Genomic DNA, 16,087 nt, shown 5'->3' with positions numbered 1-16,087 from the left:
CTTCAAAATTTGGAACAAAGGACGTTAGACATAACATAACACTGCATGAAAGGAAAGCCATACAAATCCTTGCGAATGACCTAGACACCATAATTCGACGTGCTGATAAAGGAGGGGAGGTTGTCCTACTACACAAAGATGATTATTTTAGGGAAGCTTTTCGCCAGTTGGCAGATACTACTACTTATCGTAAAATCCAACACGATCCTACTGATCATCTTCTTCAGAAAATAAAAAAAGATTAAAGAAGAAGTGATTCAACATGGATTTTTATCTACGAATGAGATGGCATATTTATGTCATAAGAATGCCAAAATACCAATATTCTATCTACTCCCTAAAATACATAAAACTTAAATACAACCACCGGGACACCCAATTGTATCAACACGTGACTCTTTACTGGAGAGAACATGTAAATAAATTGATGGTCTTTTGTCACCCTTTGGTCCCATGTATTACTTCATCAAAGATACAACTCACTTTTTAATGAAGATTGAAGAACTGTCCTCTACATATATTTCAGGCACCTTAGTAACCTTGGATGTTCAATCGCTGTATACAGCTATTCCTCAACATGAAGCAATTGCAATACTGGAAGACGTTTTGGAATCACGCCCTAGACCAGTTACGGTTCCTACCAATTTTCTTCTTCAATTATTACAACTGGCATTATTTAATAACTTTTTTATTTTTGATGGTGAATTATATGCACAACGTCAGGAATAGCAATGGAAGCGGCATTTGCCCCAGCAGTGGCGAATCTCTTCAAGTCTAATTTTGAATAACAATTTGTTTACAAATTACTGCTATTTCAACATGTGGCCTGTTGGTGGCGGTGTATTGATGATATTTTTGTCATTTGGAGATCTGATGAGCATCAATTAAACCAATTTGTTACTGAATTGACATTCTGCCATTCTACTATTAAATTTCAACATAGTGCCCATCCACATGAAATTAGTTTTTTGGATGTGAAGGTTATTAATAACAATGGAAGACTCGAAACAGATTTATTTACCAAAACCACTATCGTAACACCTTATCATATGACAGTATGCATCTGATCCATATTCGAAATAACTTACCATTTACACATCACAGTTTTTACATTATAGATGCATCTGTGACTCGTCGCAAAAATACAAACGAGCTGCCAGCCAGTTAAAAGAAAAATTGGGTGATAGAGGTTATCCCAATAAAATCATTAAACAAGTTTACAAGAGACCGTTGTTGAATCACTGTGAGTTTCTGTTGGAATCTAAAAAACCAAAGCCTCAGAATCAGAGTATTCTATGCATTATGCAATATACATCGTTGTCTCCTAAAATTGCTAAGATTATCTATAAACATTGGAATATCTTAACAGCACATGGAATTTTTGCTGAACAGAAATGTATTGTGTCTTATTCTAGACGGGCTAATTTATCAGATATATTATGCCATTCTGACGTCCGGATAAAGAAAGACCATAACACATTGGGACATATGAAATGTGGGAATTGTATCATGTGTGATATCATGGATGATACTAACAAAATCTGGGATGATATAAACAACAAATGGATATACATGAAATGTAGAACAAATTGTACTTCCAAGGCAGTGATATATATAATTACCTGTCCTTGTGGGTTAAGACAGACAGAAGGCAAAAGTAGAGACTAATAGACGATTCACCACTGGAGATGTGAGTCCAACAGTCTTTATTATATCAGAGATAGCGACCCGACACAGGCCGTGTTTCGACGCTAAAAAGCGTCGAAACACGGCCTGTGTCGGGTCGTTATCTCTGATATAATAAAGACTGTTGGACTCACGTCTCCAGTGGTGAATCGTCTATTAGTCTCTACTTTTGCCTTCTGTGATTCGTCATCGTAGAGAACTTTTCCTGTTCTATATTTTGGCTTGTGGGTTAAGATACATCGGATAAACTAAACATATGCTAAAAACGCGTTTAATAGAACATAAACATTGCATTCAAAAAGAAAAATTGTACATGCCTCTAGTAAAGCATTGCGTTAATAATAACCATACATTTGATCAACTTCGTTGTACTGTGATCGAACAAGTAAAAGATAATGGTAGAAGGGGTGATGTCTCAAGGGTTTTACATCAAAAAGAACAAAGATGGTGTTACGAATTTGCCCGTGTGTCAGGCTCTCATTCATCTTGCCCCTTGCTGGCAGGACCTGGTGGCTGCTATGGATTAACTACTTGCCACTTCCCATGTTCCAGAAGTCAGGCTAGTCCGGGTTTTTCAGTCTTCCAGACTGGCGTGGGATTTTTGGAACTAAGCAGCATCCTTACCTGGTGTACTCCCTTGCTGTGTGCCTTTATTAACCACCTGGAAACTTTCTAGTTTGCCATGCAACAAAGGTCCTCAGTGGAGTCTCAGTCTGTGAGAGTTTTGTTGCAGTGCTACTTTGCTACTTTTTCGTGTCAGCTTGACCTTTGCCTGGCTACTGATTTATCCTTCTGCTTGCTGCCTACCCCGGACCCCGGCTTGTTTCATTGGCTTATTCTTCTGCTGCTGTCTGGCCAAGACCTTGTTGGATTCGTGGACTTTTCTCCTGCTTGCGGCTGCTGCTTCTGTTCCAGTCCAGTCCTGCCCTGCCGGCCGCCTGCAGCCGGGGGCTCAACTCCCGGTGAAACGCGGCTAGTGCAGGTCAAGTCTAGGGTTCCTGCTTTGTCTGATCCGGCTCCTTGCCTCTGCTGCTTCTCCGGTCCAGCTGCTCCAGTCCAGCTGTGTCGGGTTGCCTGGTTGAGGGGTTCTCCTGCCACTGCCGCCTGTCGGTAGTGGTCCAAGGGCTCACATTTCGTGACAGACGCTGAAGCGTGACAGATAGATATATCATTTACATACAGTAGCTCCTAATGGCCTCAACGGCCCTATGAAATGGGAAGCGTTTTGCTGATGCACTGTGATAGAAGGAAATGACGTTTTAACAACGATTTGTCTGACATATGAGGATTTACCTGGAAATGACGTTAGAATAATGAGGAAGTTAACCGCAAGAGCATCCATATAATCAGTCGCCATTTTGATATAAATCGTATGCAATAAGGAAGAGGAGCGTCATGCATACCCTCTCCTGATGAAGTAGCGAAACAGAGGGAATTCTCTGTCTAAATATCAATGTTATAATTTTTTTGGACAAATACTCTTCCATTAGTATAGTTCTAACTATATACAATTACTCTTCCGCTAGTATAATTAAGATGCTTATCAGCACATTATAGGCATTGTTGGGCATTTGGATATATGATTTGTCATAAGTATATCCTCCGTTTTTTACTGCAGACTATTTTTCTCTAGATACAGCGTTGTTTCACTCTGCAGGTTTTTCGGAGGTGGTGGTTGGCCTGTGATGATAGCCATTGTAGGTGTGTCCACTGAGCTGGTACCTTTGGCTTATGAGGCCTAGTGACCTTGAGTATATGCACAAGCAATATCAAGTTGTTAGAGCAAACACATATAATAGTTTCTAATTTTATTGCTCTAAGCAGATTTTGTTCTTATGTATGCAATGTACTACTCATTTGTGAGCTCTCTCACATTTACTTACATTTAGAAAGGAACAGAAGGATTTTTTTTTTTTCCAGAAAGCCTATGCATAAAGTTGGAGAAAGGCTTTATGAAAATAAGGCTCAGCAATGTTTTGAAATACCAATTGTACTATTTACATCATACATAAATTTGACAATTATGTGCATTATGACTGGTACGCTTCTAAATGCATAATTAATTAATAAATCCTTCTAGATAAGAATTCATTAAACCCACATTATTGGCTATTGGGGAGGATGTTAGGATGGGATTATGAAAATTTTTGTCACACTTGGCTCATATTGCTTTTCATGTTTATTTGGTCTCTGATGATGCCTTATCTTACAATTTAACTTGCAAGTACTGTGCCTAGGTGGCTTTGTTTCTTTATTTCTACTTATTCAATCACTAATAAAAAGATTTACATGTATGTTATGATTTCAATCTATGTGGTGAACAGATAGGCAAAATATAAGAATTTTAAAAATAAATTATAAAAGTATCTTTTCACTTCCCTCAGTGACTAAAAGAACACAAGTTATTATTTTAGGGGCCCTTTTACTAAGCAGCATAGGCGCCTAAGCACGCCGAACGTGCACCAATTCGGAACTACTGCGTGGCCCGGGCAATAGTTTCATTTCTTACACACATTCACTACACGCACCAGAAAATATATTTTATTTTCCAGCGCGTGATGCTAACCGGGAGGTAAACGGCACTGATGATTACCACCCGGTTAACACATGAGACCTTACCGCTAAGTGAATGGGTGACGGTAAGGTCTCAGGCTTAACATGGACACGCACCAATTTTAGCGCAGGCCACTTTTTGGCCCACCTTAGTAAAAGGACCCCATAGTCATTTCAAACAGTAAACAGTAAACAATATAACGACCATATAATCTATATTAATAAGGTATCTTACTTAAGAATTCAAAAACTGGAAGGTAAACACTATACTAACCAAAGAAAAAATGTTTACCTTAATCCAACTGAGACAAGGCTACATTGCTCGTAACATTACTATTAAATAAATGGAGCCTCAATTGCCCAGGGCAAGATTAAGTATTACCTAACACCCCTAATTACACTTCTTATCACAGCTCCGACCCCCCCCCCCCCCCCCCCCCCAAACCATAGAAAAAAAACAACAGATTTGCTGGACTCCAGAACTGGGTAATCTGTTCCATTATAAAGCATACTGAACACGACCCACACTCCCAATGTCCTGTAAAATACTTTTTTTTAAGTGGATCATACATCGGGCTTGCACAAACAATCCGCCAGATTAGTATTTCTAGAATAAGTCACCAAGGACTGAGAATGTCTAACTACTTCATGCACTGACAATATCGACCAATGTTTTTTAATAGTTTTGGCTACCTTATTCGAAAAACTTGTATATTTTAAAACAGAAGGGATTTTATTATTCTCCTCCGGATGTTGTTGAGGATTTAATAGCCACTCCCAATGATTGAACAGTGCTCTCTTATAAGCTTGCTTCACTATAGTCCTAGGATAACCTCTCTCCAAAAACTTGTCCTGCAAACTCTGGGAAGATTATTTATAAAACACTACATCACAAATGCGATAGTACTGAAGAAATTGAGAGAAAGGATGCTAAGGGTGCAAACCTTCAAAGCACAACAATGAATTACGATCTGTAGGTTTAGAAAACATGCTGGTCCAACATTTCCCTTCTTGAATTAAGATTTTTACATCCAAAAAAGTAATAGTATGAAGGTGACAAACATGTTGAAATTTAATCTTAGGATGAATATGATTTATCTACAAATTTCACCAGATCTCTTTCACTGCCATTCCAAATTAGAAAAATGTCGTCAATGAACCTCCACCGGCATTTAACTGTCTGAAAACCTGCTAAACCATATAATGATTTTTTTTCCAAATTGCCCATAAATAAATTTATCAAAAATTCACCTAAGGCAAGTATAACTCTCAGTGCAATACTTTCTTAGATATAGAGGAAAAGACTTCAGAGACTCGGTAACAGCTGATAGCTATTTGATTAATACAGCCGACCGCTTTGCTCTGCGCGAGCTAAATGTAATGCTCACGCTGGTGAGTATCGTCATCAGTCAAAAAAACCTCTATTGACACTGTATTGGTATCTTAAATACAATTAATTCTACAGTGTGAAATGGTACAAAATTAGTACTTAGCTGTGGTCTGTGCTGGGACTATTGAGAATGCCCACGCCCGACAGCGAGCTCCTGTTTCGCTCAGTGCTCCAGAGGCACATGGAAGCTTGCTGTGAGAAGACGTGAGGTCCAGCTCCTTATGAAGCACTGAGCCAAACAGGAGCTCGCTGTCGGGCATGGGCATTCTCAATAGTCCCAGCACAGACCACAGCTAAGTACTAATTTTGTACCATTCACACTGTAGAATTAATTGTATTTAAGATACCAATACAGTGTCAATAGAGGTTTTTTTGACTGATGACGATACTCACCAGCGTGAGCATTACATTTAGCTCGTGCACAGCAAAGCGGTCGGCTGTATTAATCAAATAGCTATCAGCTGTTACCGAGTCTCTGAAGTCTTTTCCTCTATATCTAAGAAAGTATTGCACTGAGAGTTATACTTGCCTTAGGTGAATTTTTGATGATACATAATAGCGGCAAGTACCAGGAGTATTGTTAACCATAAATAAATTTGCCACCTAAGGAGCAAAACATGCTCCCAATTTGACCAATTGGAGAGGGATGTTTTCCTGTTCAGTGATTGGTGGAACATATCAGTGGCATTCTTTTAAACACAGATGCCATTTTGAAGAATTGAGTTCCATTCCTCCTCCTGAAGCAGGGCTACAAAACAAGGAGGGCCCATGTCTCTTGTTAAGGAGGAAAGTATCAGAGGTGCAAAACTCTTATCGAGAATGTAAATGAGGGAGACGATATATGTTGGAACTGGTGGCTGTGGTTATCAGATCATTTGATGACGAAGGGATGATGAATAATTCTGCAAGCGATGAGTTTATAGCGTAAATAAGTGTTTGGTTCTCTCTCTCCAATACAGTGCAAGGAAGAGTTTGAATTTTTTTGGACTTTAATTTTGATTATTTTTTTCAGTTTTTTTAATCCAATTTGAAATATGGTTATGGTGCTTTTGTGAAGTACTTTTGTTTATATAGAGTCTTCAAACCCGTTTTTGAAGCAGTGGTATTCTCCGGAATCGGAGCTTACACACTGTTGTTTTTCCTGTGGTTGGGGGGGGGGGGGGGTGATAAGAAGTCCAATTAGGGGTGTTGGGTAATATGCAATCTTGCCCTGGACAGATGAGGATCCATTTATTTAATAGTAATGTTACGAGCAATGTAGCCTTGTCTTAACTGGATTAGGGTAAACAGTTTTTCTTTAGTTAGTATCTTAATAAGGTATGCAATTGCTACTGAACTGTGAGCATCCAAATCATTTTGATAATACATGCTTGCATCTAATGTGATAACTCATTACCCTGTGCTATCAAGCGCGGTGATTTTCTTGGTGACTTGACTGAAGCTTCATCCAATCTGTTCCTCAAATTCCTATTTGGTAAATGTAGATCATCTTCATCAATGGTATCACGACCAGTCTCTTTAACAACTGACTCATCCATTATATCATCAAGACTAACTGAAAAAAAGTAAATGGGTGAAGAGCTACAAAAATCATGACCAAGTTTTAAGCATTCACATGATCACTGCAATTTATTTACCTTAGGAAAAAAATACTGACTTTATTGATCAGGTTGGGATTACTAAATTCAGCCTTTATACAACTTCAACAAAATATTTAATTTAGTTTGAAATCAGGATGTCATGTAAGACAACACTGAAGCTAGCCAGTTATTCTAGAATGCTTTCCCTACTATAGTAGTTCCAAACCAATCCTACTGGTTCCACAGTCAGTTGTGTTTTGCTAACCATAAAGAATATATATTTTTGCACATTCCTTGAGTCTCAAAAACAGACAAATCTCTCTCCCCTGTATACACTGTAGATATGCACAGAATTCATATAGAATTTAAATGGCTATGGGAGTCAATAGCACAAGTTTGTAAACCGCTTTGACCTGCGACACAGTTAAAGTGGTATAGCAAGTTTGGAATAAATACATAAAACTGTGCCAGGCAGACTTCTACGGTCTATGTCCCAGAAATAAGACAGACAGACCAGGATCAAGTATTTTATACCACATTCATTGTTGGTTTTATCATAAATTGATAATGAGTGTGACTGCTGGGCAGACTGGACAGACCACTCGGGGCTTTACCAGCTGTCATCTACTAAGTTATCATTTATCGTTTATTAAAACTTGCTAGAACTACCTTTTTCACAAATACAAATCAAGGTGGATTACAACATTTAAAAAAATATTCAATTAGAGAAAGAACGCCATAGTAGATAGGACTGTGAACACACAGAACTCTCTTTCATAAAATCTAAACTGATTCTATAGCAGCTATTTATTTAAACATTTATATCCCACATTATCCCAAACATACTCGATTTCAATGTGGCTTACAATAAATAAAATGACAGGCAAGGTTTAGAATTTCATAAACAAAATATCAAGTAAGAGCAGAGCAGCACAAATAAGATACAAATAAGATCTAAATAATAAACCACTGATGGCCAGTTACAATCTAACATAATCAATGATTAGAAACCTCACAGAGGACTATAAGACCTGCTCTATCACAGGGAGACTCGAGGAAGTATCAAAATAGCTAAAGATTTTCCTTTAAAAGCCAGATTTTAAAAATGTGTCTTAATCCTGATCTTAAATTGGGTAAGTGAAGAGAAATAGGCAGTTATATTACTTTACATGTCAAAGGCCCTATATCTCATCATGGGGGAGAAAGCCAACATCTCCAAGTCCTTCTGTGTCTATCTCAAAGTGCTCTATATCATTCTAAATTTCAAATGTTTTCCATTCCTATGTGGTCCTGAAGTTTCCTTTGAGTATCTTTATAAGGTCATTAAGGGAGTTATCTTTTGATAAATGCTCACCTTCTGAACTATCATCCTATTTTTTTGTGTAATAGTTTAAGTTACATCTATAAAGACTGATACATGCTCTCAACCTTTGGCTTGTTTCTCCACTAAAGCACCCTTCTTCACACTGTTTGCATTGGATCATATATATTACCTTTATAGAGAAGAATGAGCGTTTTATTTTGAATGTCTTTTCCTTATGGGTCACAGTTGGGTCTTGTACTGTACTGGAATCACTTGCATCATGGTGTCTTGCAAGGCTGTGTTCCATTTTCTACTACTGTACTGGGATTTTGTTTGGAGTTTACGCCTTATAAGCTCTTTTTTCGGGTTAGGTAGTTGGTAGAAGGTTAGAACTGGGGGAAGGGGGGGGAGGAGGCATAAAATATTTAAGTAATGCATCCTCCAGAAAGAGGGGTTGAAGATCTATAATGTTTCTTGGCTTCCTAGTTCTGCACTCAAGACATTGTCCTTCACACCTATCATCAAATGCAGGGCTTTTGATCCATCAAGTGTTACTGTCTTGCACCTCTATCCCACCCCCTTTCACTGGAGCTGTACTAACACATGCAGAAAACCTAAAACCTAAATAAGTTGTACTATTGAAATCTAGGAGACCACAAAGAGGCTACAGTGATGCGCAACAGAGCAGATGCAAAAAGAGAGCAAATCCAAATCCAATATATAAAATGAAGCCTTTACTTAAAATACCCAACATGGTCCACGCTTCACCCATGTAAGGGAGGCTGCATCAAAAGTTACAATACTAAAAATGACCAAATAAAATAATTTTTAAAACATACAAAGTAATATACAACACACATCATATAAAATGTATGGGATCCATGTGATAAATGATGTGCACAAACAATGTATATAAAAAATATACCACCTACAAAGAGTTTCATGCAATCAATTAAAATCATAAAAACTAAATACAACTTAAGACACTAAATGGATAGACAGGTGTTATGTAAGACAATTATTTAATCATTTTTTTTTAATTAACACAAATAATGAGTGGTGTGCTCTATATGAATCTAAAATAGATTTTAAAGTACTGCCGGAGTTAATAATGCATTCAACAAGTACATCAAACCATTAAAAAAAAAAATTTAAAGAAGAAGAAAGACAATACAACCATGGAGGAGTGCCTGGGATGCACACTCTAAAGGTGTTAGTGCTCACCACAAATATAAAAGACCAACAGAAAAATCATTATGTCAAGGCTTTAACCAAAGGTTTTACAACCTCTCATATTAGGAGAGTAGAACAGATTTTATGCTGCTTATCCTAGACATAAGCCAATGATGGGCAACCTTTTGAGCTTGGTGTGTCAAAATTCGCCAAAAAAAACCGAGCATAACTCGGGTAGTGTGTCACTTCGAGAAAAATCACTGCTACTAGGACCGCCCCCGGGCCCCCCCTACCCGAGATCGCTGCCCACCCGAGGTCGCTGGGCCCCCCCTCCACCCGCTACCGGGCCCAGAACTAACCTTAAGCCTCCTTTTCACGTCGCAGCAAGCAGGAGCAGGGCAGACTTCTCCTCCTTCCTTCTGTGCTCCGCCCTCGCGGACGTTACGTCAGGCGAGGGAGGGCCACGGAAGGAAGGAGTGGCCTGCCCTGCTGCTGCTTGCTGCGACGTGAAAGGAGGCTTTAAGGTTAGTTTCCGGGAGCGAGGAGAGAGGGCGGACCACACTGCGGCAGCGCCGCATGTCATCGAAAATGGCTACGCGTCAGTGCTGACACGTGTGTCATAGGTTCGCCATCAGGGACATAAGCAGTGGATTTTCCCAAGGTATGGACTTTTCGTTTAGGAAATTACCCAAACCTTTTTGAAACCTCGCTAAGTTAACTGCTTTTTACCACACTCTGTGGCAATGAATTCCAGAGTTTAATTACACATTGAGTGAAGAAATATTCTCTCTGGTTTGTTTTAAATTTATGAATGCTCCCACCCCCACACCCCCATCCTACTATTTTTGGAAAAAGTTAACAAGCGATTCACGTGTACCCGTTCCATTCCACTCAGAATTTTCTATCATATCTCCCCTTATCTGTCTGTTCTCCAAGCTGAGGAGCCCTAGCCTCTGTAGCTTTGCCTCATAGAGAAGTCATCCCTTCCCCTTTATCATTTTTGTCACCCTTCTCTGTACCTTTTCTAATTCCGCTATAACTTTTTTTGATATGCAGTGACCAGAATTGTAGACGGTATTTGAGGTGCAAAAGTTGCATTGTGAGACTCAAAGGGGTAGGGAAGACATATACTCTATCCTCTGCCTTAGACACTCTTGCACCTTTGATGAACCGCCCTGTAAGGCGTACAAAACCCCGACCTTGGCTGACTTCTAATATCCGCTACCTACGTTCCTGTACCCGCTCCGCCGAATGCCTCTGGCGGAAATCTTGGGCCCTTGCTGATTTCTTACACTTTAAGTTCATGCTGACCTCCTTCCAATCTGCTCTTTTACGTGCCAAACAGGATTATTATATCCAACTGACCAACTCTCTTGGCTCTAATCCTCGACTTCTCTTCACCACATTGAACTCTCTCCTCAAGGTGCCCCCTCCCCCAACTCCCCCTTCATTATCTCCTCAGACCCTTGCTGAATTCTTTCACAACAAGGTTCAAAAGATAAACCTTGCTTTCTCTACCTCACACCTCTCCCTCCACTAGTCCGTTCCACTCTCTCTCCTTCCCCTCATTCCCTTTCCTCCTTTCCTGAAGTTACTATTGAGGAAACTATACTTCTCCTTTCTTCCTCAAAATGTACCACCTGTTCCTCTGATCCCATTCCCACCCACCTTCTGAATGCCATCTCTCCTGCTCTTATTCCTTTTATCTGTCACATTCTCAACTTCTCACTTTCCACTGCGACTGTCCCTGCTGCCTGCTGTGGTCACTCCTCTCCTTAAGAAGCCTTCACTCGACCCTACTTGTCCCTCTAATTACCGACACATCTCCCTCCTTCCTTTTCTCTCCAAATTACTTGAGCGTGCTGTTCACCGCCGCTGCCTTGATTTTCTCTCCTCACATGCTATTCTTGACCCACTACAATCTGGTTTTCGCCCTCTCCACTCAACCGAAACTGCGCTTACTAAAGTCTCCAATGACCTATTACTGGCTAAATCCAGAGGTCAATATTCCATCCTCATTCTTCTTGATCTTTCCGCTGCTTTTGACACTGTCGATCACAGCATACTTCTCGATACCCTGTCCTCACTTGGATTCCAGGGCTCTGTCCTTTCCTGGTTCTCTTCCTACCTCTCCCTCCGCACCTTTAGTGTTCACTCTGGTGGATCCTCTTCTACTTCTATCCCTCTGCCTGTCGGCGTACCTCAGGGTTCTGTTCTTGGTCCCCTCCTCTTTTCTATCTACACTTCTTCCCTTGGTTCATTAATCTCATCCCATGGCTTTTCCTACCATCTCTATGCTGATGACTCCCAAATCTACCTTTCTACCCCTGATATCTCACCTTGCATCCAAACCAAAGTTTCAGCGTGCTTGTCTGACATTGCTGTCTGGATGTCTCAACGCCACCTGAAATTAAATATGACCAAAACCGAGCTTCTCATTTTCCCCCCCAAACCCACCTCCCCGCTCCCCCCGTTTTCTATTTCTGTTGATGGCTCTCTCATTCTCCCTGTCTCCTCAGCTCGAAACCTTGGAGTCATCTTTGACTCTTCTCTCTCCTTCTCTGCTCATATCCAGCAGATTGCCAAGACCTGTCGTTTCGTTCTTTACAACATCTGTAAAATCCGCCCCTTTCTTTCCGAGCACTCTACCAAAACCCTCATCCACACCCTTGTCACCTCTCGTTTAGACTACTGCAATCTGCTTCTTGCTGGCCTCCCACTTAGTCACCTCTGCCCCCTCCAGTCGGTTCAAAACTCTGCTGCCCGTCTCGTCTTCCGCCAGGGTCGCTTTACTCATACTACCCCTCTCCTCAAGACCCTTCACTGGCTCCCTATCCGTTTTCGCATCCTGCACGAAAGAGGAGCGGGACTTGGATGTGATCATACGTGATAATCTTAAGGTGGTCAAACAGGTAGAAAAGTTGACGGTGAAAGCTAGAAGGATGCTTGAGTGCACAGGGAGAGGAATGGCCAGTACGAAAAAGGAGGTGATGACGCCCTTGCATAAAACTCTGGTGAGACCTCATTTAGAGTACTGTGTCTGGAGACCACACCTTCAAAAAGATATAAACAGGACGGAGTCGGTCCAGAGGGTGGCTACTAAAATGGTCAGTCGTCTTCATCATAAGTGAACAGACTAAAAAGATCTCAATATGTATACTTTGGAACAAAGATGGGAGAGGGCAGGCATAAATGCACAGGAGCGAGTCTCTCTTCAATTGAAAAGAAGCTATGGAACGAGGGGAGCATAGGATGAAGGTGAAAGGGGATAGACTCAGAAGCAACGTGAAGAAATTCTACTTCACAGAAATGGTGGAACAACTTCCCAGTGGATGTGGTAGAGACTAAAACAGTATCTGAATTCAAGAAAGCTTGGGTCAAGTACACAGGATCTCTAAAGGAGTGATAGGGAGAGTAGATGGCATGGATGGGCAGACTAGATGGGCCATATGGTCTTTATCTGCCTAAATAATTATCTGTTTCAAAAAAAATTGGGTAATAAAATTCATATTTAAAATTATTCACAAAGTTTTACATTTAAACCACACAGATAGAGTTGCTTAGCACCTTCTTCATTTAAAAGTTTCCTTCAGAATAGTGATATAAGACAACAAGAACAGAAGAATATAAGTATTGCCATACTGGGACAGACCGAAGGTCCATCAAGCCCAGTATCATATTTCCAAAAGTGGACAATCCAGGTTACAAGTACCTGGCAAGACCCCAAAACAGTGCAATACATTTTATGCTGCTTATCCTAGAACTAAGTAGTGGATTTTCCCCAAGTTCATTTTAATAACGGTGTATGAACTTTTCCTTTAGGAGTTATGCAAAACCTTTATTAAACCCCGCTAAACTAACTGCATTTACTACATTCTCTGGCAAAGAATTCGAGAGTTTAATCACACGTTCAGTGAAGAAATATTTGCTCCGATTTGTTTTAAATGTACTACTTTGTAGCTTCACTGTGTGCCCCCTAGTCCTGGTATTTTTTAAAAGAATAAACAAGCAATTCACGTCTACCCGTTCCACTCCACTCATTTTATAGACCTCCATCCTATCTCCTCTCAGCCGTCTTTACCCCGAGCTGAAGAGCCCTAGCCATTTTATCCTTTCCTCACAAGTAAATCATCCTGTCCCATTTACCATTTTTGTCACCCTTCTCTGTACCTTTTCAAATTCCACTATATCTTTCTTGAGTGCGGTGACCAGAACTGCACAAAATATTCGAGGTGCAGTCACACCATGGAGCAATACAAAGGCATAACATCTTCATTTTTGTTTTCCATTCCTTTCCTAAAAATACCTAACATTCTATTTGCTTTCTTGGCCGCCACCACACATTGAGCAGAGGGTTTCAAAATACCATCAATACCTAGATCCCTTTCCTGCTCAGTGACTCCTAACATGAAACCTTGCATTACGCAGCCATACTTCGGGTTCCTCTTTCCCACATGCATCACTTTCCACCTGCTCACATTAAATGTCATCTGCCATTTGGACGCTCAGTCTCCCAGTCTCGTAAGGTAATTTCTCACAAACCTCTTGTGATTTAACAACAAGCAGCGGTCCCAGCACAGACCCCTGTGGAACCCCACTATCTACCCTTCTCCAAAGAGAATACTGACCATTTGAACCTACTCTCTGTTTTCTAACTTTTAACCAGTTTTTAATCCACAGTAGAACATTACCTACTATCCCATGACTCTCCAATTTCCTCTGAAGTCTTTCATGAAGTAGTTTGTCAAATGCCTTTTGAAAATCTACATTCACTATATATTAACCAGCTCACCTTTATTCACGTTTGTTCACCCCGTCAAAGAAATGTAATATACTGGGAAGGCAAGATTTCCCTTCACTAAATCAATGTTGGCTTGGTCTCATTAATCCATGCTTTTGAATATGCTCTGTAATTTTTTTCTTTATAATAGTCTCTATCATTTTTTCCAGCACAGACGTCAGGGCTCACAAGCTTATTTGTTTGTTGCATTTGTATCCCACATTATCCCACCTCTTTGCAGGCTCAATAATTTCCCAGATCTCTTCTGGAACCTTTTTTAAATATTGGCGTTACATGGGCTACCTTGGAGAGGGGGAGATATAAACAAACAACTTACAATGATATTATTTCCTACCAACCTTCTTACCCTTCATGCTCTTCCTCAACTTCTCTTTTATCACTCCACCTCATTACCTATCCCTATCCTTTCACTCATACCTCTTTTATCCTATTTACTCCTTGTTCATTGTCCTATCACATACATCCTTGTTGATTTTGATACTACAGATTGTATTCTCTTGTTACTATGTAAGCCACATTGAGCCTGCGATGAGCGGGAAAGCGCGGGGTACAAATGTAATAAATAAAATAAAAGATGATTTTTGAGTTCCATACTGTCTATTCCTTAAGTTTGAATAGAGAGTTAAAACTTCTAGCTTGTCTGTAGTTCTAATTTAGCCTCCTCCCCCCCCCCCCCCAGATACTATATAGTGCACTTAGATTTAGGCACCAAAATTGGCACAGATTCTGTAATACCGTGCGTATCTTAATTGGCTTAAGTTAATGAGCACTGATATAAGCACTTAACAAGCACTAATGAGCACTAATTGGCACTGATTAGAATTTAGGTGTACAACTCGCTAAGCATATTCTGCAAAGATGTGTGCTGAATTTCTAATGCGCAAAGGCAAAAAGGGGCGTAGTTATGGGTGAGGAAATGGGCATTCATGGGCGTTCCAAAATTTGCACACCTAGTTATAGAATACTAGTATAAAAGGCCCATTTTGATAGGCAATGAAACGAGCGCTAGCAAGGTAACCCCCCCCCCGCTGCGTCCTTCCTGTCTCCCCTGCCCCCCTGCAGCCACCCATCTGGTCTCAGGACCCCCTCCCCACCAACCCTCCTCTGTCCCTGCAGCCACGCATGTGCAGCGGCCCTCCTCTCTCCCCTGCTCCCCCTGCAGCCACCCATGTCCAGAGACTCTCCTCTCCCCCTGCCCCCCCTGCAGCCACCCATGTCCAGCAACCCTCCTCTCCCCCTGCAGCTACCCATGTCCAGCGACCCTCCTCTCCCCTGCCCCCCCTGCAGAGTCCCTTCTGTCTCCCCCGCCCTCCCCTGCAGCCACCCATCTGGTCTCAGGACCCCCTCCCCATCTCCCTCTTCCCTGCTCCCCCTGCAGCCATCCATGTCCAGCGACCCTCCTCTCCCCCTCCAGCCACCCATGTCCAGCGACCCTCCCCTCCCCCCTCCCCCGCGCATCACCCAAGCCCCTACCCCCCCTCGGGCTCATCAACCACCTCGCCACCCGCAGCCACCAATACTAACGCTGTCCGGCCGCTGCTGCGTCTCCTGTTGAGCAGCAGCGGCCAGTACAAAAAGAAAAAAGCCAAAAAAGATTTTAA

The 16,087-nt window shown here is 41.1% G+C and overlaps 1 protein-coding gene across 1 annotated transcript in view; it reads right to left on the bottom strand.

The window, feature by feature from the left end:
• The window catches only part of PHF3 (PHD finger protein 3), a 264,231-nt gene that overhangs the window by 196,829 nt on the left and 51,315 nt on the right, over window positions 1-16,087 (bottom strand). Inside the window, 1 exon segment of the mRNA XM_030199001.1 lies at window positions 7,026-7,184. Within this exon segment, the coding sequence (XP_030054861.1) occupies window positions 7,026-7,184 (159 nt within the window).

This window comes from Microcaecilia unicolor, chromosome 3 (assembly GCF_901765095.1).
Source record: "Microcaecilia unicolor chromosome 3, aMicUni1.1, whole genome shotgun sequence".
Taxonomy (NCBI): domain Eukaryota; kingdom Metazoa; phylum Chordata; class Amphibia; order Gymnophiona; family Siphonopidae; genus Microcaecilia; species Microcaecilia unicolor.
The sequence above is the reverse complement of the archived record's forward strand: the minus strand, read 5'-3'. Positions and strand labels throughout refer to the sequence as shown.